The 27,500-nt window shown below is 40.8% G+C and overlaps 2 protein-coding genes across 7 annotated transcripts in view; both read left to right on the top strand.

Annotated features, from left to right (window-relative positions):
• Positions 1 to 10,031, top strand: part of LOC137990057 (uncharacterized) — a 16,987-nt gene extending 6,956 nt beyond the window's left edge. For all 4 annotated transcript variants that reach the window (XM_068835598.1, XM_068835597.1, XM_068835599.1 and 1 more), the window contains exons 3-4: positions 3,478 to 7,781; positions 8,921 to 10,031. In XM_068835598.1, coding sequence (XP_068691699.1) covers positions 3,511 to 7,781; positions 8,921 to 8,963 — 4,314 coding nt within the window. In that variant the 5' untranslated portion in view covers positions 3,478 to 3,510 and the 3' untranslated portion in view covers positions 8,964 to 10,031. The remainder of the gene's footprint in view (positions 1 to 3,477; positions 7,782 to 8,920) is intronic.
• A 2,660-nt stretch (positions 10,032 to 12,691) lies between these two features.
• The window catches only part of LOC137990059 (uncharacterized), a 16,338-nt gene continuing 1,529 nt past the window's right edge, over positions 12,692 to 27,500 (top strand). Inside the window, exons 1-4 of one of the 3 annotated variants that reach the window (XM_068835601.1) lie at positions 12,698 to 12,750; positions 12,888 to 12,953; positions 16,783 to 16,859; positions 20,156 to 24,420. In XM_068835601.1, the coding sequence (XP_068691702.1) occupies positions 20,189 to 24,420 (4,232 nt within the window). In that variant the 5' untranslated portion in view covers positions 12,698 to 12,750; positions 12,888 to 12,953; positions 16,783 to 16,859; positions 20,156 to 20,188. The other 2 variants (XM_068835602.1, XM_068835603.1) reach the window with 2 other exon arrangements.

Raw genomic sequence — 27,500 nt, 5'->3', positions numbered from 1 at the left:
CATTGGGAAATGACACCTCTTTAGTGCTTTGTTCAAGGGCTTTGGGTGCAGGCAAAGGCGCAGCTTGCCATTAGCTTTATTTGCAACCACAACAGAGTTTACCCATTCTGTAGGTCTTTCTACCTTCTCTATGACACCTTTAGCTTCAAGGTCAGCAAGGCATTCTTTCAGTGGCTTTCTCATATCTTCGGGAACTCTTCTTAATGGCCTCTATACAGATAGATGGATAAATAGTTTATTTAAAACCACATCGCAGCCCGAGGGCTGAAATAAATAGTTTTTTTACAATGGTATAATAGATATAATACACTATTTAAAAATATACAGTCAATAAGAATATAAGTAATTATAATAAAGCTATACTAACAAGATAAATACAATTACAATAGGTTATAAAAAACGTTTCCATCCTTATACTTAAAACTTTCTAAGAAACAATCTAGGAGTTGTGCGAAGACGCATTGCATTGGCGGGTCATTGAAAATATCAAAGTGTTATTAGTCCTGTTGGTGTTCACACAAGGTAAAATGAAAGGGCGGTTGTTTCGTAGAATATTCTTCGCGTGATTCTTTTGTGGCGGTAAACTGTTTAGCTCATGATTTGGGTCAGCTAATATGTTGTCGAACAGTTTACTGCATAGTAGACTATGGTGCTTGACTATTGTCGTTACGCCCAAAAATTTGCAGGCATTATTGTAGCTCGTGCTGGGGATACGCACGAGATCCCTTTTTAGATATTGCGGAAGGGCTTGATAAAATACTGGTACGGTGTAGTCTACGGTGGATCTTACGCGCGACAGATAGAAGAGAACTAGGTCTGAAGGAGGTAGTCGAGCCCGTTTGAGCTGCACTAGGAAATATGATTTCTTACTAGCTTTCTTGACTACCTCGTTCACATGGGCGTTCCAGGTTAGGTCGTCACTTATAGTTAGCATTAACAACTCGGCGCTATTGACCACTTCGATTTCATTACCGTCGATGGTCACCGCTTCAAAGGGCTCAGGATTCCGGGTAAACGAGATTCTGAGCTCTTTGCATTTGTCCGGATTGAGAATAACTCTGTTATTACGGGACCATTCGATCGGTTATACCCTGGGCGTTGCTAACATTTCCTTTATGGATTACCTCCGAGGCCGCCTCGCTGTGGTGTCATCGACAAATTTCCATTAAAAATGTGATTTGATATCTAAATCATTGATCATCAAAACAAATAACCACGGGCCCAATTTGGTTCCCTTTGGTACCCCGGAGGGGACTAAACCCCACTCGGAAAAACAGCCCTTAACTAACTTAATGTGTTGGAACCTATCCGAAAGGAAATCTGTGATCCAGTTAACAACACGTACTGTGGGATATATATAATTTACATAACTTGTCAGTTACTATGGTCAATAAAATCGAACTCCTTACGATAGTCAAGTAACATATTTCTCACTGTCGCCCCGTTCCCTTCAGTTCTAAGGGACTAAGGCATGTAACATACTAATCAAGGCCATGGTGGTAGACTACTTTGGGATCGCCCCGTACGTATACTGATTTAATTGACATCTTTATCAACTTCCAGCAGTAATGGGGCTCCAAGACAGCCAAGACATTCGCACTTGTCTTTGAACTTGGAGTATATATGCTCAAGGTTGATTCCGTCAAACATTTGGCTACTTGCTACATTTTCATTCATGTTTGCACTGGACGGCTTCTCGGCTGTTTCGGGACGTGCAGACTTATCCTCCCGCAAACTATTTCTCATTTAAACATGTTGAGCTTCAAATAAAATTGTTTTCTTGTACGTTTGATTGTGGTTTACAGACCTCAAGGATTCAGTTATTGTTTTTTGTATTATATTGGGCGTTCGGCTACCTATTCTGGCTACCGCCTGCTGACTGGTGACTTTAACTTGAATGCAGATACTACTGATGACAGGATATCGCGTCGATTTATTGATTTGATTCAGGCATATAATTTGGTTCAGAATAGATCCTCCACTTCTCGTGCACATGGTCACATTCTTGATTTGGTAATTACCAAAAGTGGCGATCGGCTTCCCAGGGACTTAACTACATGATCTCTGATTCTGGTATATCTGATCATCTGGCGGTACATTGCAAACTCCTAGCTACTGGCTATTACAACGTCCTGCTAAGACATTGGCATCTTCTCGTACCTTTCGTTCTGTTAATATTGACGACTTTACTTCTGGCCTTTCATACTCTGACTTGTTTAAGTCTTATCATGATATCCACGTGTCTGCTTTTGCTGACTCACATATTATAAAATAATTAGGATAGTACCCGCACTCTCATTGGTCAATAGCTGTCTTTAGATGAGGGTATGCAAACACGGCTGTGACATCACACGAAGTTTGATTGGTTATGTATTGTCAGACGCGCGTTTTGATTGGCTGGTAAGAAATATGAGCGTGTATCAAGAAAATCTGTTTCAATCAAGAAGTTAAAAAACCAGTATTTTCTTTTATTTGTCGAATTATCTTCGAGAAATATTTTATAAAAGCAATAGAGGACTTTTTTCTGTGTTTGCATAGCCTCATCTGAACACTCGGGGGAGTTGGGAGAATTCTCGACAGTTATGCAAATCCTCGACTACGTCTCGGGTTTGCAGAACTGTCTTGAATTCTCCCAATTCCCCCTCCTGTTTAGATGAGGCTATGGAAACACGGAAAACGTCCTCTACTGCTTAAATAGTACATTGTTTTAGTGTCATGATTGGATACCTATCCATCTTTAAAACAACGGTCTGTTTTAGTACGCCCACTTTCACCGTGGTTCACTGCTGATATTCTACAAGTTAAGAGAAAGAGAAGACGTCTGGAGAAAAAGTGGGGTAGTAATGAAGTCTGATCTTGACTTTCAGCAATATACCAAACAGTGTTTTTTAGTAAATCACCTAGTAAGAAATGCTGACGAAACGAAGAAGAAAGAAACTTCTCACACAGACTATTTGGACTCACTGCTGTTGGGGATATCTCAGCGGGCCGCCTTCAGAGAGTGCTAAAGGCAGCTGCGAGTTTGACTTGTTCCACGATATGCGGACATCACGCCAGTTCAAAAAGACTTCGTATTTTAATGTTTAACGCTCCCAAAATACGAATGTGTGGTAAAGGTTCCAGTGGGACAAAACGTTTTCGTGGAACAATTATGTGCAGAGCCATTCAACGTTGTTCTTTTGCACTGGACTGATACCTCATTGTAGTTCAGTAGGTACTTGTGGATCAATTTCATTCATTTTTGGGGGTAGAAACCAAAGGTCATTCTTGTTTAACTGATCCTAAAGGCATTAATTTGATCCTCGATTGTTTAGCTTTTTGCGGTTGTGAATCATACGCAATGCAGTTACATTCCTTAATTAAAGATAATGGTTGGTGATAATTTTTAATGCAGTCACTTACATTTTATTAGTTTCTGATGAAGACTCAATAGAAACCAATTAGGCAATCAATTAATTATTTTTCTTTTCCATGCAGATACAATGTGAAAAATTAGTGGTTTGGTTAACTATGGCCACACCTGGTCCCTTGGCCAGCTCAGAAGAGAAGACAAATGGAGCTAAGCTCACTCGACTTATTATTGATGGTGGAACAACTGTACTGAGAAGTGTTTTTGACACTCATCACCCTCCTGCAAAGTTAGCAGCTGATCTTAATTCCTGTTATTCCATCCTTAACAACCTTTTACGAAGAAGAATTCTCAATGGTCACCAGTGGGACAAGCTATTCCCTGGTGGCGGAGTTGCTCCGGACTCCAACACCTTTGATATAACTCTTCTGTTCCTCCTTCTGACCAACATTTGTGGACTTACCCCTCCCCACACAGGATGGCATTGCAAACCAGCTCCAAGTGACACCTCTCATGAGGCAAACCTTGCTCGCATTAAGTTTTTCCGTAATCAAGTGTATGGGCATGTGACAACCACTGGTGTGAATGCACCAACGTTCAATGGTCTGTGGAAAGAAATTAGTGCCGTTTTAGTGTCTCTTGGGTTAAGTCAGCCAGAGATTGATCGATTGAAGGTGGAGAAATGTGGAGAGGAGGATTATCTCGACGTTTTACGGGACTGGGCAGAGAGTGAAAGGGATCTGAAGACTCAACTTAATGACACGCGTCAGCTTCAAAACACGGTCAAAAAGAACGTCGAGGAAAACAAATCTATCCTTAAAGACTTGCGAATCCAGCTGTCAACAACCCAAGAGACGGTTGAGGACGGCAATTCCGTGATTGAAGACATACACCAAATTGTTACTGAAATCCGTGAGACACAACACAACACTGATCAGGAAGATAAAATCCTAAAAAAACTTGCTAAGATTGACACCCAACTTGACATGAGATATTATGGAAACAGATATTTGGAAGGAACCCGTGAGTCTTTCTTTGCTAAAATCAACGGCTGGTTGGATGACGCAAGCTCTCCAAATTGTGTCTTGGTGCTCAGCGCAAATGCAGGGATGGGGAAATCTGTCATGGCTGCTGAGATGTGCAGAAGAATGCAAGGAGCTAAAAGATTGGCGGGGAGCCATTTTTGTCACCATGAGAGAGCACGCCATAGGAATCCCAAGGTGATGCTGCAGTCTTTAGCCTTTCACCTCTCAGGCTGTCTTCCAGAGTACAAGAAAGCTCTTGTTGAACAGCTCTCCGGAAATCTAGGTGTAGAGATCAATGACATGGAAGTCGCAGATCTGTTTGGTTTGCTGTTTTTTGAACCTCTGAACAGCGTAGCAGATCCAGCTTTTACATTTCTCGTGGTAATAGATGCTTTAGATGAAGGTGAACACCAAGGACGAAATGATCTTCTTGACGTGATTTCTAGGTTTTTTAAGAATCTGCCACTTTGGATTCGATTTTTTGTGACGACGCGACCTGAAGTCAACATTTGGGACAGCCTGAAAGATTTGCAGCCACTGGTACTGGAGGGAAAAGATGAAGACAACTTGGAAGATATTCGTTTTTACTTTGAACGAACTCTGAGCGATTTATTAGAAGTTGAAAGGCGCGAGCTTGTCTTAGATGATCTCGTGCAGAAGTCAGAGGGAGTCTTTCTGTGTGCCCAGTTTTTGGTAGATTTTATAAGGGCTGAGTGTTCAACCATACTTACCTTGGAACAAGTGGACAAAACCCTTCCGACAGGCATCTCGTACGTGTACCAGTCGTATTTCCAACGGCTGGAGCAAGACTTGTGTGAGGAACTGAACATAACTGAAGAGCATTTTCTTTGTTTCCTGAGTGCAATTGCAGCTGCAAGGGAACCGCTACCATTGGGTTTTGTTCCTAAATTGTTGTGCAAGAACTTGTTGTCCACGATTGTTATGCGAAAGGTCAGCAAAGCCATTGCCATTGTGTCATCACTCCTTCCTGTTCACGGTGACCGCATTCATTTCTTTCATAAATCAGTCAAGGACTGGTTGACTGACAAGTCACGCTACAGGCAGCACATTTTCAGTGTGAAGGAAATGGAAGGCCACAAGATCCTTTCTACTCTTTCCTCTAACGAAATTGACGAGTTAAAGAGAAAAGGTGTTAGCAACTCACAATCCTTCGCTGACACTACAAGGTATGCCTTGGAACATGGTGTTCAGCACATGCTACAGTTAGACCAAGACACGAAATCCTGCAGCCTTGAACAAGTGGTTGGAAACTATGTGTTAGACCCAGAGGTTTTGTACGCAAAGATTTGTCTGAACACGGCAACAGTCGCTGAAGATGTTGTCTGTTTAATGAAACACGATGCGTTGAAAACGATATCAGCCGATTGTTGTGAGACCCTTTCGTCATTATTGGTTGTTTTAAAGAAATACCGTCTAACATTAGAAGAGTATCCCTTTACTATATTTCAATGTCTGTTGAATGAGGGAAGTAGTAAACTATCTTCTGACTCCCGCAAGCTTCTGGAGACCAAGTATTCCGATAAGCCGTACATGGAGTACTTAACCAAAAATGTCCCTCAAGGAGCTGTTCAAACTCGGTTTCATTTTTGTTCAGATGTGCGTTGTTTGGATGTATCCCCTAGCTTAGAATACATGGTGTGTGAGTGCCTTGATGGAACCATTCAGTTGTGGTCACTTGCCTCTGGTAACCTCAAATGGAAACGTTATTGCAAACTAAGACTCTATTGTGACTCTATCTGTGGTAGAAGGAGAATCATCGATACCAATCATGCATACCAACCAGCAGATTATCATAGGTCAACTGTGTATGCTTTTTACCGTTCAGTGGTATTTCATCCTACCAAGGATGTCATCTTGCCAGGAGTTTTAAGCCATGCTTATTCCTTTAATGGAGACTTGAAGCCTCTTTTTCCCACCAGTAAGTGCAGTTTTTCTGTCTGTTCTATTTTCGGCGACGAGATCTTGTCTGATTGTCCCGACGATGCAAAATGTCTTATCGTGTGGAATCTAAACGATGGCAGGGAGATTGATCGTCTCACCAGAGATAACGATATTTTATCCTTTGCGATATCCCGAGATGGAAAGCTCGTGGCGATTTGCCATTTAACTGGCTTTGTTTGTTTAGTTGACCGGCAAAATGGTTTTTCAACTCTAGCAGAGGCAGCTTTAGACTCTGTGTGTGGAATGATTAGGTTCTCACCAGACAGTGGGTTTCTTTGGTGTTCACGTGTTGTAGGTTTTTCCGGGTCTAACAAGTGGTTTTGTTTGAGAGTCACTGAGGGGCCTGAGGATCACTATTCGATGGATATTGTTTATTTTTCCAGTTGGAATTCCTTTGAGCTAGAATCCCACAGAATCGGTGGCTTTTTGTTAGGAGATCCTGTGAGTTTACAGGATCCATTCCGTTTTTCTGACGTAGTGCTCAATAGCCAATCTCTTTTAAGGAACTACATTGTACATGGGGATTACATTGAAATGGTTTATCGGAATCCAATAAGGAAGAACACAGAATTCCAAGGTGTCAAATCTCTCCGATTCTCGTTTTCAGGCGAGAGTGTTTATGCAGACGTGTCGGTCGGACTGGGATCGTTCAAACGTCGAATTATCATGGCTTGGGACGTTTCGAATGGTGAACTTAAGGGACAGAAAGAGTTTGAAAGTGTCCTTCTCATTGACTTCGTAGCTTTAAAAAATGGAATTTTGTTTGCAACTGCGAGCACTATTGAGCTTTGGAACATTGATTTTTCAGTCTGCACGCGACGATGGATGTTTGGCGCGGATGCTCTCTTTCCTATTTCAGATGATCAGGTGGCATGCATATCATCTAAAACGGGAGAGGGGATCATTTTAGATACTGTTGGTGGAGAGGATGTGGTAACGTTTAAACTGCACCATAAGTTGATTGCTTGCTACAGGGACCTCCAGTTGTTTGCCTCAAGAGAGGACGGGCAAAAGTTCATTGAATTGAAGCAACTGGGTAAAACCGAACCGCTGTGGTGTGCACTCTCTGGTACCAGTTTGTCTCGTGTGAGGGGATCATTTTCTCCCGAGGGTCAATTTATTGTTGTTCATGAGTTAAATGGCGTATACGTTCTCGATGCAGTTTCTGGTAACTTGCGTGTTAAATTGAGTGATGACCCCGTCAAGAGTTGTAAATTCATCAGTGACGAGGAATGTGTTTTTCTGAATGACGCCTGCCTTAAGATGTTCAACGTCAGGTCTGGAGATCTACTCTGTGTTATGGGTGTTGGTGTGGATGAGTCATACCGTTTAGAAACTTTTTCCAGTGGAGGTATCATTGCCATTTGTTCAAAGCTAGGGTTGGACTTAAAAATTATCAAGGTAAAACACCCGGGAGAAAAGACACTCAGAAGTGAGGCAAAAAGGTAAGTTGTAAATTTGTTGTTTGAGAGCCAAGTATTTTTAAAATGCATGTGGTCTTTCAAATGCTGTGCCCACTGTCGTGGCGAGCAGCACCATGAGCGAATACTGTTCGGCAAATGACCACACGACCCACACTGAGATCTTCTGTATGCACTACAAGGTATCCAACAAAGCATTGTTATCAAAAGTTAGTGGTTGCTTAGATGTGTGTTTTTGTTCCCATATAGGGTGATATGAGCTTACATTACTGTGTTGCGTAGTCTGCTTGTGGGCTCATTCTCGCATCTCTTAATTAGCGCGAGAATCCCGCTCCTTACACTTACAGTGTATATGTTCTTTGGATAAGAGCCGCTAAAATTGTGTTCACATATCGACCGTTATGTTGATGGCTAAGGTGCTTATTGGTGGGTTGATACTCTTTTGAGTAAATCCCGTTAATAACAGATACAAAAACAATTAAAGCATTGGTGGTCACACAATAATTTCACAAACACAATAATCAGGCCAATATCTTGCGCATGTGTACAGCGATTTGACACTGGGCATTGGCAACCTTGGACAGCTGTTTTGACAGCTACTTGGGTGTCATCACCATGGCGTAGCCGAAATGACAGTTACGAGTGGGCCGGGATTGGAGTGTTACCTTTGAATGTGAAAAGCTCCTAATTTGGCGAGGAGCCACCATATGTGAATATTGCCTTTTCGAGACTGGTTGCTCCTTGCCCCTTAGCTTTCTATCCTTTGATGGTGACAATTATGAAGATGACGGGTTTATTATTGCCTTCACGTGAAACGATAAGCGGGAACCGGCAGAAAAGAATAAAAATTTAATGTTTCATGTTGGGTCCTGTTCTTGAGAAGTTGTTGGCAGTATCTGTAGATAACAGGTCAATGGTTGCGGCAAATTCTTTGATTTTTTGTCAAAATAAAACATTCAGCTAGAGGTTTGCCGTTGGTGCGAATGCGATGCTCAATTTCCCTACTGCGTTTGCTAGAAGAAGCAAGAGGCAAAAATTTAAAATAAGACGAGCTTACGTTTTCTATTTCACTCACAAATATACCAAAAACGTGACACCTTAATCTCCTTCGAGTGACCGATTTGATCAATCAGTTGAATTAATATTTGTTACTTTTCCTGCAGGTCCAAGTGTCAGGAGCAAGTTTCTTGTTGTCTTATCATCTGAAGAAACGACAGTGACGATTGTGACCGCAAAGTTTCCTGGCGCGTCTTCTGGACAAATACAAGAGAAAACTTGTACATATTTTGAGCTCTGTTTCATACTGGCAGAGCTGTACAGTGTTTCCTGATTTGTAGTAGATGTGGTAGGTTTTTTGCAGACGAATGGTGTAACAGCATACACTTTGTTGGTCGCGTTTCAGTAAGTTAGCTTGTTTTTTTTTTAACCGATTCAGGTCGCTGTATATTGGCGACGAATGTGGATACGTTTACGATTAGAACTGTGGATAAATAATGTCTTCTTCTTTATAATCAGTCTGGGTCTTTTTTTGGTGCCTTGAGAAAGGAAAGTTGTACAATCTCACATTTGCGCTAAAAAATCCCTTGCTTTCTAATTGTTTTACGTGAAGTTTTGCAGCTGGAAAGTTTGAAACTTTTTTTAAATATGCGTTTTATTCGTATGTGTAACCCGGCCGGGTGTGAAATTACACTTGTTTGCTCAATTCAGCCTTTTTGTTAAGCTGCAATAAAGCTCAGCTGTAGAGGCATTTATTGTGTTAGTTCTAACTCAGTTGAATGCCACTGCAAGTTCGGTATAGATGGATAAAAGTTTCATCTAGGGTTAAAATAGTGAATACGTATTTGGATATTGTCAATTTTGTGCCCAAAGTAATCGAGACCTCCCCAAAAAAAACTGAGGCCTTCACCACGTGAACTTCTATTTCATATTTTGAAATCATAGGATGCTTCTGTTGATGCGCCAACTTTATTAAATAAGTGAAGAAAACTGACAGAATTTCATCGAGTGAATCTTGAATCTTAGTTCCAAATTTGTAATATCATAAATTTGTTTTTTCCTGTTGATCGTTATATTTTCCTATATCCTACTATTTGTCTTAGTCCTAGTCAAAGTAATCTCATGTATTCCCCTTCCAGCCTCGATTAGCTCTGCTATTTGCGAGCAGAGAGGACGTTACTTTTTGGTTAGTCTTAATTGATTATAAAACGTGATCGTAATTGCTTTTGTAATTATAATAATGATAGAGGTATAATAAAGGTCTCCATAAAGGTAACAAAGCCATTAATGGGTAATACACTACACTGAATTCACAATCTCAAGATAAACCGGACTTACATCACCCTCACCACTTAGCCTGCGTAACAAGCGTTTTCAGCGGGCGAGAATAGGGCGAATGCTAGCTGGAAACCCTGGGCGCTTACCATTTGTCAGAAAAAACCCGTTGTTCCGGTGAGAAAACAAATGAAACGGTTGACACCAACGGAAATTTTCTGGAAAGAAGGCACAGCCTGCGAAGGTTGTCTTCTTTTTCCACTTTTACAGAGTCGACCGGATTGTTTGCACCACTAGAACCAGGCACCGATGGGAGGATTACATCACTTTACTTGGCGGGCATTGGCCGCCACATTTATTTGTCAACGATGAAATGATTTATGAAATGGGTCATATATGAACTGTGGATATGAAATCAAGTGACGCTGTGATCTTCGCAGTTATGAACGCAATTTTTGCAATTGCGTAAAGAAGTCTGAAATTCCATATATCATAGACCCATATACCCATTTTTCATAAACCCACAAATGACCAGCTCCCAACGTCAGTGGCTTCATAGCTCAGTTGGTTAGAGCGTTTCACCGGTATCGCGAGGTCACGGGTTCAATCCCCGTTGAATCCTCAAATTTTCAGGCTTCTTTACGCAATTGCAAACATTGCGTTCATAACTGCGAAGATGACAGCTTCACTTGACATTTATTTGTACCCAGACTCTTATGGCATTCGAAAATGGAGTCACAAATGAAACGGCTCATTTCATTTCCCATTTAAAAAAACTTCTGATCGAAAACTAAATGGTAAGCGGCCCCTGTTACGCAGGCTACCTCACCACTCGGCCATGCTGCCTCCTCAAATTTTATTGACACACCCAGGGAATCTAAAGCCGTGTTCACATTAGGCTTCGATTATGATCGAATTATAATCCAATTAAGTTTGGAACGGGTTCACATCAACTAATTACAGTACGTGATTATAATTGGATAATTATTTCAAACGACCTCAAGTGGATTGTTTTAAGTAATTACAGTGCGTAATTGAACAGAATGGCGAACACGTGGTGGTATGAGCGAACGACACTTCTAATCGCTTTATGGATCGAAGATTTGGATTTGTCTTCTTCTATGCTCGGAAGCTATCCTTGGTTCTCTTCTCGCCTCAAGCATGGCGGCCACGCGTTTCGGCCCCATTTTGTTTCCCTGCGAGGTTACCCAGCCCATTGTATTTGAATTTTCGCAGATGTAAACAGGACCATAATTGAATAAAATTGAATAGAGTATGATAGCCTGAATAATACTTCAGTTGATCATAATCAACGTTGATTGTGAACACGGCTTTAAGGTTTTCGCTCTTTAGCATTTGGTCAACTAGGGGCTCCGAGGGCTGAGGCAATCGTGCGTGACGTCGAATTTTCTACACATAGTATTGCGTACGATGATTGACGCAGTTGTGAGAGTATTTGCCTGTAATCAATGTGGTCCGGTTTGGATTCCCAGACTTGACAGTTGACACTCTACTCTGCTCCGAGAAGTTGTTCTCCAACTCCTACGATTTTGCATTCTCAACAGAAACCAACATTGATTTGATCAGCTTCAACCCTTTGAATTCCACAATTTCAATGTAATGTCAGTCAGATAGTATTGAGAGTGAAGAATATTATCAGCTGAAGAGGTGTGATCTTGATATAACACCAAATTTTCATGACTACCCAACAAAAAAATCAATGGTTCTAGTTAGGAGAATGAACGTTTCGATCGTGGGAATAGAAGGGTTAATTTAATTCGATTTGTTTTGATTTAGTCTCTCCAATTTGTACAGAAAAAAACGTTAGCTAAATATGATTATAATACTAACTAGTTTATCTAAGTGGCCTTTTTCATTGAACGATTCGAATTTACTGTTTGTTGCGTGACAGTGTAGAGCAGGCTCTATTCTCGTGCATCTTAATTTCTCTATTCGCGCACAACCACAATTCCTTGCGCCTTTGACCACAACCCCTGGCGTTTTGAAGAAAAATGTGTTCTTCTCCCAATTAGAGAGTTGCCTCGTTCGTTCGCTTCAGGGTCACTCACTGCGGCAGCCATTATTTATCCTTTGAAGTATCGTCGTGTCATACCGGAACGATTCATACCGGCGCGAGTTCACCCCGGTTTCTGTACCGGAGAAAGAATTTCATTTCGGTACGAAAGTTCGCAACGGTGTCATTTAAACGAGGAACAACCACTCGTTTCGGTATGAACTTCATTCTCGCTCCCAGAGCTGCGATCCTCTTGGCCGGCGCCACGGATCGAGCCGAGGCGCTGGCCAAGAGGATCGCAGCTCTGGGAACGAGAATGTATGAACTTGACCTCTGGGTTGACTGGAACCGGTAGCGCATGAGTGAATCTCGTCAATCCAAAATGACATGTATTTGATCAACGTCAAGTGTGCCTTCATGCAAACTCGATATGAAATAAAGTAGGCATCTTGTAAACACGATAGGAAATCAATTAGTCATCCCGGTAAGGAACTCGCGCCAGGGACGAGTTTTCTCATGCAAACAGCCCCTTTGATTGAGTTTTACTGGTTCTCAAGGAAGTCGAACAGCCCCTTTCCAGGACCTCTCTGCTGGCTTGGGAGGTTGGGAAGCCAAATTGGAGAGTTTGGGTGTCCTGTGGGTTTTCGAGCCGGAAGTTCGCCATATTTTCAATGCTGAAGAACCTTGGAAGTTGCTGGATATCTCGAGGTAAGTGAGTTGTGCGTCACGACAAGGTTTACAGCGACGTGATTTGTGACGTTTCTCTCCCTAAAAGTTTACTAAGCGGGCTCTGGGAAATTACTAAGTACTTATCGCTAATTGACGTTTTCTGTGTACTTTAATAGTATCTCATGGAACTGTGCTATGATGTGATATGATTCGTATATTGGAGCTTGGCCTTCATTTAACAGGTACCAATCGAGTATGTGCGGTGATTTAAATCTAGTTTTTACAGCAAAGAAACTTGCCTATTTCTCGCCATCGTCACCTTATAGACGCTGGAAGCATAGTTTTTTCCTTATGTAACTATCTTCCATCTTGTACATGTAGCGTCTGGTCTCAGGTAAGGTTTTTTCACTGGAAACAATTTTAACTGCAGAACACAATATCGATTGTAATTGTGTTGTAAAAACACTTGAATCATGATGTTTTTAAATACTTTGTTAATAGTAAGTAAATTTAATTAGCTTGATTGTACTACAGGTAAAGTACGTGTTTTTTGCTATTTAATTCCACAAGTCGCCCAAGCTCGATATAATTTTTGTGTATTTGCAGGAGTAGAAATATAAGGATTTGTATGGGGAAAACGGTTTTTCGCAAAATGCAAAAAAATATTTACGATTTAAAGTACATTATGTCTAGATACCCGGCAGCCGGGGAGTGCTTTCAAAAAACTAGATACCCGGCAGTCAGAAATTTTGACCAATTTTCTCCAAATAGCTCGCTATTTAGAATAGCTTGGCATTTCTGAACAAACACTAAATACTCTGGTGAGGTTTCGTTGGTAATTTCTGTGGATATTCATCGGGAGTTGACTTATTGTGTCAGAACTTGAATATTTTCTAAGTGTCAAAAACATTGACATTTCACTCTATGCCCAAGCTCAACAGTCGCTTCTGCTTTTAACCCAAGGCAATATTTATAATCGCTTGAGATTTGTAAACAAATATCTTATGTTCTTAGAGGAATTAAGCGAGCTATTTGGAGAAAATTGGTCAAAATTTCTGACTGCCGGGTATCTAGTTTTTTGAAAGCACTTCCCGGCTGCCTGGTATCTAGACACGTCGTTTAAAGTGGAAATAGGTATCTCTAAGTGCCAACGAGACAGTCAATATAATACATAGTTTGCAGATTTGTATCAGAGTTCCAAAGTACTCAACAGTAGTTTTAATTTTTTTATTCGAAAGTACTGAAACTCAACTTATCTTGGTAACAATAATGCAATAATAGAAATTGCACACTTTGTATCTCCAACAACAATGTAAATGTCAACGTGTTTAGCAATAATATGGAAAGTACTGCAGCTGTAATTTTTGAAGGGCTGTAATTTTAACAGGAATATACCATAATTAAGATGAATAAAATCAGTGCCATGTAAAAAATTGCCAAAGCATTTTCAGATTTTTCAGTGTGAAACATGTAATGGGGAATCAAACTCTCTAGCACATGAAACTTTAAAGTTGTTTACTTGTAGAATTTTTATTTTGCAAGATACAGCCATGAATTATAAGTAAAAATTGATCGTTGACTGCGGAATTGCGTACTTTGCAGACAACATATTTCCTTTGAAAATTGAATTAAATTGTTCACAACTCAATCGTAATACAAAATGAAAAGCACCTCTAATCGTGAACTGCTGGCCGAAATTGACAACAGCAGCTGATAAGAACATGTACACCGGTTTAGTTTTGAGCTCGATGTGATTGGCTTATTTTTTTTCATTGTTACATTACATTACTTTTTTCTCTGGATCACTCGACATTTTTTTTGCCTGCAGCTCGATATTTTCACACATGGCTCTATGATGCTGCCGCCTCGTGATCTTCGTCTTTCGCTCGGATTGGTCATTGGCAACTAAGAAATAGCTTACCTTGCCTCAGTCTTGTGTTTCTTTGTCTCTGGTACCATTTCTGGGTTGATTAAGAGCAATTTAGGTGGTTTTTGGTTCCTCTTCTTATCCCTTTATATATTCTTTCCCAAGGTTGGGCACCAAGACGAAGCCGCCAAACAGAATCATTGAAGGAAAAGGGCCATAAATTTGCTCCCAAATCCTTGATTGCCTGGAAATTCCACATAGATCACGGCCGACAATACCTTTGCAACCTAATTGTCTTCTTCATTCAAGCCGCTTGCTCACTGAGAAGGAATTTATGGCCAACAAACTCTGCATACATTTGCTTCGAGAGGCATAGAATTTGGCTTTATTCGAAACCCGCATTACCCAAACCATTGGGAGATTAAGCATAAGACTCACAAGTGGTCATCATTGTGCCCATTGACCAATCGCGGGTCGCTAAGCATTCTCGACAGTTTGGGTAATGCGGGTGGTAAATAGCGCCAAATCCGATGGCTTTCAAAGCAAATGTTTGCAGGGTTTGGTGGCCCTTAGTTCCTTCTCAGTGTGCAAGCAGCTTGAATGAAGACGACAAATGGGTAGCAGAGGTATCATCAGTGATCTATGTGGAATTTTGAGGCAATTGAAAACTTAGGAGCAACTTTATGGCCCTTTTCCTTTGATGATTCCTTTCAGCAGCTTCTTCTCGGTGCCTTCTTCTTGGTGCCCAACCTTGGGAAAGAATATATATAGGGAAAAGAAGAGGAACCAAAAACCACCTAAATCGCTCCTAATTGACCCAGAAATGGTACCAGAGACAAGGAAACACAAGACTGAGGCAAGGTAAGCTATTTTTATTTTAAGCGAAAATATGTTTTTGAATTTTGAGAAAAACCATTTTCCCCAAACAAATCCTTATAATTTCTACTTTTGCATAATAAAGTACAGTACAAATACACATATATCGAGCTTGAGCTACTTGTGTTCAATTCAAATTATCTTAGTTTATTTCCTGTGCATCCAATCCAGTAAACAGTTCGATGGAATAACATCTGATCATGTGATAAATATTTGCAACAGTATTAGACACTAAGGATTTAATGATCATGCAACAAAGCTGTGAAATGAAATTTCTCAACTGAGGGATAGACGTTTCTCTGGAATAATCTGCGGAATACAAAAAAGTGTCTTTCAGTTCTCACTATTAATAATATTAGGCTTAAATGTTGAGGTAATATTACATCAAATAAAACTATGATCCTTGAAGTTATGGACGAAATTTTAGCGATTGCATAGAGAAGCCTGAAAAACTCAGGACTTCAGCAGGGCTTGAACCTTGCGATACCGGTGCGACGCTCTAACCAACTGAGCTATGATGTCACTGACATTGGGAGCTGGTCATTTGTGGATTCTAATTTTCCTGTGAGGAATGAATCAATGAACGAAATGATGTTGAGTATACAGTAGGAGCTAAGAAATTGCATCCATAACTGCGAGGATCATAGCTTTACTTGATTTCATATCTGCAGTTCAGTATAATGATTAATTTCATATATCATTTCATTCATTGTAATATTACGTGTAGGTTTTGTTAAAAACCAGATCACTGGATCATGCAATTCTAGAGTTTTGATTGACTGGGCCATCATGGTATACATGTATGTAAAGGAAATTGTATGAATGCAAGTGCAATTCGTGAAATGCACTAGCAAGTTATTTTTTATTTACTTAACAAAATTACTCTGTTGCTGTGTTTCCGTAGCAACTTCCACATTGCACTTGCACCCTATAACCTCTTTAATTATGCATTCATCATTGACCAATCAGAGTATACTGTATACTGTTTCAAGAGTATACAGTAAGAGCTATTATACCATGCTCTAAAAATGTCAGTAACTGTAAACATCAGTTTTTTTTAGTAGGGAAGTTTTATCCATAATTGTCATTCCACTCATATGGGATGATTATAGCCAACTTGGGGCTACACACCTCATTGGCTATCTATTATCTTGAGCTATTTCTCTACACTTGTATAAATGTCTCTTACACTTTTTTATTTAATTTTTATGGAGTAGTTTCTAACAACCGGTAAAAGTATTTTAGAAATAATAATTTTGAGACTCTGTGTTTAAGATTTTGTTTTGTTTTTGATCAGTTGGCAACTTTGTTCCTGATTTCTATTTCAGTACATGCGCCCCAAGTGCGAGGGAAAGCCAACAAAAATACAAGGATATATGGGAATCCCGATAAAAGATCTTAGAAGGTAATTTTCCTAAAAAATTCTCAATTAGGAAGCCTAACCTTATTGCCATTGTGGGTCGCTTCCTTCATTGGTGGTTTTTTTCCAGATTCGACGTGAATTGAGCCATTATTAGTTCCTCAGTTGTCAACGGTTATTATAGTAATTTAAAGGCTGAGCACTGAATTCTCAGGAGCCCACCAAAGTGAGTCAAATATTCCTGCTTAAAATGTTCCCACAGCCACAAATCCACCGTAGAATTCAAGGGCAGAGGTTTCTCTTTCATTTCAATCCGCTAGGCACGCAATTGAAGTCCTGCCAGTGACATCAGGCAGCTGTTAATATCCCAAACAAATCGATAAAATGATGAAGAAGATCCTCTTTCACTTTCAACACCACATGGCGACCGTTGAGTTCGGTTTGATAATGAGTCTTTGTTTGTGGTTTGGTTTGCCGTCCCTGATGACGATACCAAACAAAGACTTTAACTTTAACTTAATTGAATTTGTTGCACGTACAAAATAGCATCAGCAACTGGAGAAGAAAACAGGACGATGTCCCAATTGATATTCAACCCAGATAAATACTAACAAAATAGTAATAATAGTTATAATCGTAAAAGTATAGTAATAAAAATAGTAATAATTATCATATGATATTATTTACAATCAAGTTAATTTAAAAATAGCTTCATTAACTTACACCCTCACGACTTAGAAGATTATAAGAAAGGGTTTTATCAGCATAAAAATCTAAAAGCCTCCTTTTAAAAGTATGAAATGAGTCCATGCTTTTAATATCCCTTGGTAGTTTGTTCCAAAAATTGATAGACCTGTAATAAAACGAAAGTTTTAAGTAATTTTGTTTTTCAGTCTTTAGAGGAGATCAGTTGGAGAGTATTGGTGACAGTTTTCCCAAGTCTTTAATTTCGCTAACTGTTGCCAGTGGGGAGCCATTAAGGTGGTATTCTAGTTTTGCGGGAATTTTCTTCCTAGAGATATTCAAGGCCTTACATTTGGGTATACAGAGACACATTTTCCAGGTATCACTCCAGATTGAGAGCTGCGTTAGCTCTTGTTGAAGTGAAAGTTTGTCCGATGGTTTTTCAATTATCTTAAACAGCTTAGAATCATCTGCAAATATAGCAACTTTAGAGTCATGTTTAATACATTGAGGAATGTCGTCTATATAGACAAGGAAGAGCAGAGGGCCCAATATACAATCTACTATTAATTAATTCTTAAGGGGATAGGACCGTGCATAGCTGATCGACTGGGGAGTAGTGAGGCGATCCTGATTTGTGAGGCAATCAGTTGTCCAGATTCCCCCTCCCACCCTATATAAATGATTATATATATATATATATATATATATATTTTTTTTTTAGTCTTTTTATTATATCCAGAATTGTAAATAACTATTTTTTAACTTTTTTAACTTGTTTTTTAATCTTTTTCCTTTTTTTTTTCTTTGTAAAGTGCATTTGATCATATTCACATGTTAATTTGTGCCTAAGAAATATCAAATAATAATAATAATAATAATAATAATAATATTATTATTATTATTATTATTATTATTATTATTATTATTATTATTAGAGTTGTGGCGAGATGAAGGTATACAATGGTTAAAGACACATCTTTCAAGGCATTTAGATACAACACACAGTAATGAAATTGGTGGGATGTAGTTCTTGGATAATGTGGAATCATCAGATTTGTAGACAGGACATACATTAGCTAATTTCCACTGGTCGGGAAACTTGCCGAGAGACAACGATAGGTTAAACAAACGGCCGACGGGAGAGGCAATTTCAGGTGCATTTTCCTTCAGCAATCTACCAGGAATGTTATCAGAGCCATGCGCTTTGTTTACATCAGTGTCTTCCAGTACTTTAGTTACCTCTGGTATCGTAAGGCGGATTTCGCTTAAATGATGAGGAGGTATAACAGATGGTCCTTGGTAAGATTCAGAAGTACCATCATTACGACTGAATACTGATTGAAAAAAAAAGGGTTAAGTAAGTCTGCTTTCTCTTTGTTATTCGTCACAAAGCGTTGACCATCCCTCAATGGCCGATTTTGCTTGGTGGTAGATTTAACTAAAGACCAGGAACGTCTGGTATTGGTGGGAAGCGAATCCTTCAGTTCAGCTGCATATTGCTTTTTCTTCATCTTTATCATTGCTTTAACCTCCCGTCTTGCTTGTCTAAACCGATCGTGGTCTAGATTACTTCCACGATTGATAAACACATTTCTCAAACGACTTATTACCAAACCGAACTCAACGGTCGCCGTGTCATCCTTAAAGTTCGTGAGGATGTTTTTCATCGTTTTATCGTTTCGTTTGGGACATTAATAGCCTCTTGGCATCGCTGGCAGGGCTTTGATTGCATGGCTAGCGGATTGAAATGAAAGAAAAGCCTATGCCCTGGAATTCCACAGTGGATTTGTGGCCGTGGGAACATTTTAACCAGGAATATTTCATGGTCTCGTGAGAATTCAGCGTTAGCCTTGCTATCTTATCAAGACCGTTGACAACCGATGATCTCATAAATGCTCAATTCACGTCGAATCTGAAAAAAAAACCTCACAGGAAGGAAGCGACCCACGATGGCAATAAGGTTAGGCTTTTTAATTGAAATTTTTTTCGTAAAATTATCTTCTCAGGTCATGCCTTCCCATACAAATCTTATGTGCCCTCACACTGAGGTTGGGGTTCCTGTGATAAGAAGAGGCCTAAAGTGACAGGGTGATAACCTCAAGCACACAATTTTTTGAACCCATGCAGTCAGTAAGCTTGCAAAACTTGAAAAATGTAACAAAGGAGCTTGTTTAAAAGGTAGTGGTGATGTGGCAAAAAAGCAAGCTTCCTCGTAGCAGTCTTTTGTTTTTCCAGCTGGCTTGCAACGTCTTTCATTCTTGTGACAAGATACAATGTATGAATGTCTGGATAAGATTCCAGTGGGTTAGAAATTCTGCATGGGACGATTGTGTGCCTTGTCACTCAGTACTGCTTTTCTGCAATGGCATACGTCTTCGAAGTTTCGTAGTCACTTGTAAATCAAGGCTGTTCGTTTTATAAGTGTAAGTCAAAGGTAATCGTTGAACTGCCAAATACAGGCATTCATTTGATCCTTGATCTCTTAGCTTACCAGTATATGTAGCGGTGAATCATAGGCAATGTAGTTACATTCTTTAGTCAAAGATAATGGTTGGTGATAATTTTTAATCAGTCATTTAATCAGACTCTGATGAACACTCAATGGAAACCAATTAGACAATCGATTAATTATTTTACTTTTCTTTTCCATGCAGATACAATATGAAAAATAATTAGTTTGGATTACAATGGCCACATCTGGTCCTCTGGCCAGCTCTGAGGACAAGACAAATGGAGCTAAGCTCAGTCGACTTCTTATTGATGGTGGAACAACTGCACTGAGAAGTGTTTTTGACACTCAGCACCCTCCTGCAAAGTTAGCAGCTGATCTTAATTCCTGTTATTCCATCCTTAACAACCTTTTACGAAGACGAATTCTCAATAGGCAGCAGTGGGACAAGCTGTTCCCTGGTGGCGGAGTTGCTCCAGACTCCAACACCTTTGATATAACTCTGCTTTTCCTCCTTCTGACCAACATTTGTGGACTTACCCCTCCCCACACAGGATGGCATCACAAACCACCCCCAAGTGACACTTCTCATGAGGCAAACCTTGCTCGCATTAAGTTTTTTCGTAATCAGTTGTATGGGCATGTGACAACTACTGGTGTTGATGCACCAACATTCAATGCTCTGTGGAAGGAAATAAGTGCCGTTTTAGTGTCTCTTGGGTTAAGTCAGCCAAAGATTGATCGATTAAAGGCAGAGCAATGTGGGGAGCAGGATTATCTTGATGCCTTACGGGAATGGGCAGAGAGTGAAGGGAATCTAAAGTCTCAACTTCATGACATGCGTCAACTTCAGAACAAAGTTCAACAGACTGTCGAGGACATACAAATCCAGCAGTCAACAATCCAAGAGACTGTTGAAGACATACATGAAATTGTAACTGAAATCCGTGAGACACAACACGACACCGATCAGGAGGATAACATCCGAAAGAAACTTGCGAGGCTTGACACCCAACGTGATGTCAGAAATTATACAAAGAGATACTTACAAGGAACCCGTGAATCTGTCTTTGCTGAAATCCACAGGTGGTTGGATAATGCAAGCTCTCCAAATCGTGTCTTGGTGCTCAGCGGAAATGCAGGGATGGGGAAATCTGTCATCGCTGCTGAGATGTGCAGAAGAATGCAAGAAGCTGGCAGATTGGCGGGGAGCCATTTTTGTCACTATGACAGAGCACGCCACAGGAATCCCAAGGTGATGATGCAGTCTTTAGCTTGTCACCTGTCATGCCTTCTTCCAGAGTACAAGAAAGCTCTTGTGGAACAGTTCTCTGGAAATTTAGGTGTTGAGATCAACGACATGGAAGTGGTAGATCTCTTTGATTTGCTTTTTTTAGAACCTCTGAACAGGGTACCAGATCCAGGGTTTACATCTTTTGTGGTAATAGATGCTTTAGATGAAAGTCAATACCAAGGGCGAAATGATCTTCTTGACGTGATATCTAGGTTGTTTAAAAATCTACCACTGTGGCTTCGATTTTTTGTGACTACGCGACCTGAAGTTAATATTTGGGACAGCCTGAAAGATTTGCAACCGCTGCTACTGGGGGCAAAAGATGACGACAACTTGAAGGACATTCGTTTTTACTTTGAGTGCAGTCTAAGCAATTTATTAGAAGTTGAAAGGCGCGAGCTTGTCTTAGATGATCTCGTGCAAAAGTCAGAGGGAGTCTTTCTGTGTGCCCAGTTTTTGGTGGATTTCATAAGGTCCAATTGTTCGACCATTCTTACCTTGGAACAACTGGACAAGACCCTTCCTGCAGGCATCTCGTGTGTTTACCAGTTGTATTTCCGCCGGCTGGAAGATGACTTGTGTAAAGAATTAAACATAACTGAAGAACAATTTCTTTGTTTCCTGAGTGCAATTGCAGCTGCAAGGGAACCCCTGCCATTGGGTTTTGTTCCTAAATTCTTGTGTAAGAACTTGTCGTCCGCGATTGTTATGAGAACAGTGAGCAAAGCCATTGCCATTGTGTCATCACTCCTGCCTGTTCACGATGACCGCATTCATTTCTTTCATAAATCAGTCAAGGACTGGTTGACAGACAAGTCGCGCTACGGGCAGCACAGTTTCAGTGTGGAGGAAATGGAAGGCCATAAGATCCTTTCTGCTCTTTGCTGTAACGAATTTGACCAGTTAAAGAGAAAAGGTGTTAGCAAATCACAATCCTTCACTGACACTACAAGGTTTGCCTTGGAACATGGCGTTCAGCACATGCTACAGTTAGACCAGGACACGAGATCCTGCAGCCTTGAGGAGGTGGTTGGAAACTATGTGTTAGACCCAGAGGTTTTGTACGCAAAGATTTTTGTGAACATAAGAACAGCCACAGAAGATGTCGTTTGTGTAATGAAACGCGGTGGTTTGGAAACGATATCTACCGAGTGTCATGAGACCCTTTCGTCATTATTGATTGTTTTAAAGAAGCGCCGCCTAAGCTTACAGGAATATCCATTTACTATCTTTCAATGTCTTCTGAATGAGGGAAGTAGTAAACTATCTTCTGACTCCCGCCAGCTTCTGGAGACCAAATATTCCGATAAGCCATACATGGAGTACTTAAGCAAAAATGTCCCCCAAGGATCCGTTCAAGTTCGGTTTGATTGTCGTTCAAAGGTGGTTTGTTTTGAGGTATCCCCTTGCTTAGAATTCATGGTGTGTGAATGTGGCGACGGATCCATTCAGTTGTGGTCACTTGCTTCTGGTAACCTCAAATGGAAACGTTATGCCACACCTAAACAATATTCAAACTGTTCCTGTGGTGCAGTTGGAATCATTCATACCGATTCTATGTGCTCTTTGCGTCAACCAGCAGGTTCTAAAACGTCGCGTGTGCGTTTTTTAATCCGTTCTGTGGTATTTCATCCCACTAGGGATGTAATCTTGCCAGGCATGCTAAGCCATGCTTATTCCTTTAATGGTGACTTGAAGCCGCTTTTTCCCACGAGTAAGTGCAGTTTTTCTGTCTGTTCTATTTTTGGCGACGAGATTTTGACTGATTGTCCCAACGATGCAAAGTGTCTTATGGTGTGGAATCTAAACAATGGCAGGGAGATTGATCGTCATAACAGAGATAACGATATTTTATCTTTTGCCATGTCCCGAGATGGAAAGCTTGTGGCAATTTCTCATTCAACGCGTTGTGTTTGTTTAGTTGACCGGGAAAATGGTTTTTTAACTCTAACAAAGGCAACTTTAGAGTCTGTGTGTGGAATGATTAGGTTCTCACTGGACAGTCGGTTTCTTTGGTGTGCATGTTTTGATATTGGGAAGAAAGAGTTTTGTTTAAGAGTCACCGAGGGGCCTGAGCATCACTTTTCGATGGAAGTTGCTAATGTTGACGCTAGCAGTCGGAATGACTTTGAGCTAGAATCCCATAGAATCGGCGGCTTTTTGTTAGGAGATTCTCTGAGTTTGCAGAAGTCGCACCTGTATTTTGACGTAGTGCTTAATAGCCAGTCTCTTTTAAGAAGCTACATGCATTTGGATTACATTGAAATGGTTTATCGGAATCCACCACGGAAGAACATAGATTTCCCATATGTCCAATGTCTGCGATTCTCGTTAACCGGCGAGGGTCTTTATGCGACTGTTTATGACAGATCGCACAAACAACGAATTATGGCTTGGGACGTTTCAAATGGGGATCTTAAGAGACAGAAAGAGTTTGAGAGTGTTGTTGTCACTGAACTTGTAGCTTTGGAACATGGCATTTTGTTTGCAACTAAGAGCACCCTTGAACTGTGGAACTTTGATTTGTCGGTCTGCAAACATCGATGGATGTTTGGCGCGCATGCTCTCTTTCGCATTTTAGATGATCAGGTGGCATGCAAAGCATTTAACTCGCAAGATTGGATCATTTTGGATAGTGTCAGTGGGGAGTATGTGAAAACATTTACACTGCCTGGCGGGAATTTGATGGCTTGCCACAGGGACCTTCAGATCATTGCCTGGGGTGAAAGGCAACAGCAAGGGTTCGTTGAATTGAGGCAACTGGGTAAAACTGAACCACTGTGGTATCGAATCCATGACTTTTTGATTGAGGCATCATTCTCTCCTGAGGGAAAGTTTGTTATTCTTCATGCCATGACAGGCATTTACGTTGTCGATGCAGTTTCTGGTAACGTGTGTGTTAAGTTGCCTGCTGTCCACCATCGTAATCATTGTAAATTCGTCAGTGACGAGGAATGTGTTATTCTCACATACCCTTCCCGAAGTAGTACTAGTGCCCAGCTTCAGCTGTTCAACGTGAGGTCTGGAGATCTACTCTGTGTAATGGATGCTGATTTTAACCTTTCTGGTGCAACATGTCCCAGAAGAGGTCTCATCGCCTTTTTGTCGCATCAACGGCTATACATTATCAGGATAAAACGTCCAGGAGTGGAGACACACAGCAGTGAAGCAAAAAGGTATTTGGCATTTTACTGTTTGGTAGCCAAGTATATTTAAAATGCCTGAGGTCTTTCAAATGCTGCGTCCACTGTTGCGGTCAGCAGCACCATACGATCTGTTGTTAGTGGTTTCTTGGAAGTGTGTGTTTTATTGCCATATAAGGTGATATGGTTTTACATGACGGGGTCGCGTACTCAGCTTGTGATCTCATTCTCGTATCCCTCAATAAGCTACTTTCAAAAATACCATACTCTTTGTTTGCCCTCCAACATTTTGCATAAGCATTGCTTCCAGTTTCTCTTGGGACTAACAATGGTCCCAAGAGAAAATAAGAAATTCTTATGCAGAATTTTGGAGGGCAAAGAAAGAGTATTATGGCATTTTTGAAAATTTCCTATTAGGGCGCTGTGCTCTGAATTCAAATCCCGCTCTTAATACTTAATATCCTTTGGACAAGAGCCCCTAACATTGTTTTCATATTATCAGTATTAACCGCCTTGTTGATGGGTAAGGTGCTCATTGAAGGATAAAACTGTAGGGAATCTTGATGATCACCTTACGCATGCGTACCGTCGGCAGCGATTTCACCCTGGGCTGAGGGCAGCCATGGACAGCTGTTTCGACATCTAGTTAGGCTTCATCGTCATGGCATAGCTGTAATGACAGATGCTAGAGGGCTGTGATGGAGCTTTTTCCTTGAAATGTGAAAAGCTCCTAGTTTAACGAGGAGCCGCCATTTCTAATTATTGCTTTTCCAAACAATATACTCTTCTCCAAAATGGCGGCAACGGAATTGAATGAGTTAAAATTAAACTGAATGAAAAACTGATACCAGAAATAGAAAGAGTACCTTTACTTTAGTAACCCTACAAAGTTTCAGTGTAGTAGGTGTTATATCAGCTGAGAAAATGTAAGTTGAAATTTGAAAAATTTACAGACGCTTGTATGACTGGGGGTATACGCCATACCCCCAATAAAACAAACGTCTGAAAATTTTTCATTTTTCAATTTACATTTTCTCAGCTGATATTACACCTGATATGCCGAAACTTTGCAGGGTTACTAAAGTAATGGTGCTTTTCTATTTCTGGTATTGGTTTTTAATTTTACCTTACTTGCATTTTCGGCCGCCATTTTGGAGAAGGGTCTATTCTCTCCCTGCCCCTTAGTTTTCCATCTTTTGATGTGACAGTAATGAAGATGATCTCTTTTATGAAGGATTTAGTATCGCCTTTACGCGAAACAGTAAACGTCAAGCGACAGAGAAGCATAAAAATTCTTTCATCTTGGCCCCTTTTTTTGAAAAATTATTCGATATCTGTAGATACCACGTACATGGTTGAACTAAATCAAACAAACTGAAAATACAAATATTGCAGTCAGGGATGGACATCAGAATATAAAATTTGTGCTTGACACTGACTCTTGTTAACAACGTCAATAAAACTTCAAAGACGTTTCGACCAAACAACTTCGGCCCTCATCGGTTTTTAAAAAGCCAACTGAGTGACGGCTTTCTAACGGTTAACAATTCTGCGCGTGTTACATGAGCAGAAACATAACGAACGACCGCTGTGCGTGATTACGCGAGGGATTTGTAAACATCCGGGATGTCAATATGTTCGTTTCCACGTTGCTGTCTCTCTGAGAATACCAGGCCTCGTGAAAAAGTCTCTCGTGAAAATTACGAGCCTTGTCTACAATGGACAAACTGGCTGGCGTGTGTGGAATTGTTGTGTCCAACCCGAAGCGCCCTTGTATGGTCTTTTAATCTGTCTGTCCATAGTACACCACCACGATAGTGGTACAGTTACGTGGACGACAGCCATCCGTGTCTTAAGAAAGATTACGTACAAGAGTTTCACGATCATCTGAATTCCGTTAACCTAAATTAAGCATACAGTTCACCAAGGAGGTTGAGTAGGATAACAGGATCTCCTTCTTAGACGCGACAACAACCATGCGTTGTACGTGGTCGCACACAGGTTAGCGTGTACAGAAAACCAACACACAGATAAGTACCTCGATTACAAGTCTCACCACCCATCGCAGCACAAGAGGTCAGTCGTTAATACACTTCTTCACAGGGCCCAAGAAATTCCATCAACAAATGCGGAGCGATCTAGAGAGAGGAGACACGTCATCAAAGTGCTAACGGATAACAACTACCCTCTGCGTTTTACCCGGAGTTGCAAGTCCTACCACAACTCCCTCCGCCGCGATTCAAGTACAAACGACACTTCCAGCGCTAGCGCACCGTCAACGTCAAATTTTGTTGTCCTTCCATATGTCAGAGGCGTCTCTGAGAGAATTTCGCGAGTACTACGCAAAAACGGCCTTAAAGTGGGTTACAAACCTTTAAATGTTTTGCGCACATGTTTCTCGAGACCAAAGGATAAACGTTTTGCCTTGCAGTACAGAGGTGTTGTTTACAAGGTCGGCTGCGTTGATTGCAACTTCGTGTACTATGGACAGACAGACAGAGCCTTGGAAACAAGGTTAAAAGAACATGCAAGGGCGCTTCGGGTTCGAGACAACAATTCCAAAGTTGTACAACACGCCAGCCAGTTTGTCCATTGTAGACAAAGCTCGTAATTTTCACGAGAGACTTTTTCTCGAGGCCTGGTATTCTCAGAAAGAGACAGCAACGCAGGAAACGAACGTATTGACATCCCGGATGTTTGCAATTCCCTCGCGTAATCACGCGCAGCGGTCGTTCGGTATGTTTTTGCTGGTTTAGCACGCGCAGAATTGTGAACCGTTAGAAATCCTTCAATCAGTTGCTTTTTTTAAAAACCGATGAGGGCCGGAGTTGTTTGGTCGAAACGTCTTCGAAGTTTTATTAACGTTGTTCCGTTTGGTTTTACGAGACATCTGGTTTGTCTCTTCTACTGGGCAAACCTGCCCAGAGGGAAGGAGCACGAACAGGACTCGAGGTCCTATGCGAGGTGCTCCACGCTACCCTATCCAGACCAGAAAGACCAGACCACAACACCGGGAACTACATGCCCTACTCTTTACGACAAGTGTGCGGGTTCTTTTACGTCCCACAGGATTATGAACATTGAAGGGTTGTGAGACGGGACCTCCGGCTTAT

This window comes from Montipora foliosa, unplaced genomic scaffold (assembly GCF_036669935.1).
Source record: "Montipora foliosa isolate CH-2021 unplaced genomic scaffold, ASM3666993v2 scaffold_487, whole genome shotgun sequence".
NCBI classification, from domain to species: Eukaryota; Metazoa; Cnidaria; class Anthozoa; order Scleractinia; family Acroporidae; genus Montipora; species Montipora foliosa.
This window is presented reverse-complemented; position numbering and strand designations above follow the sequence as displayed.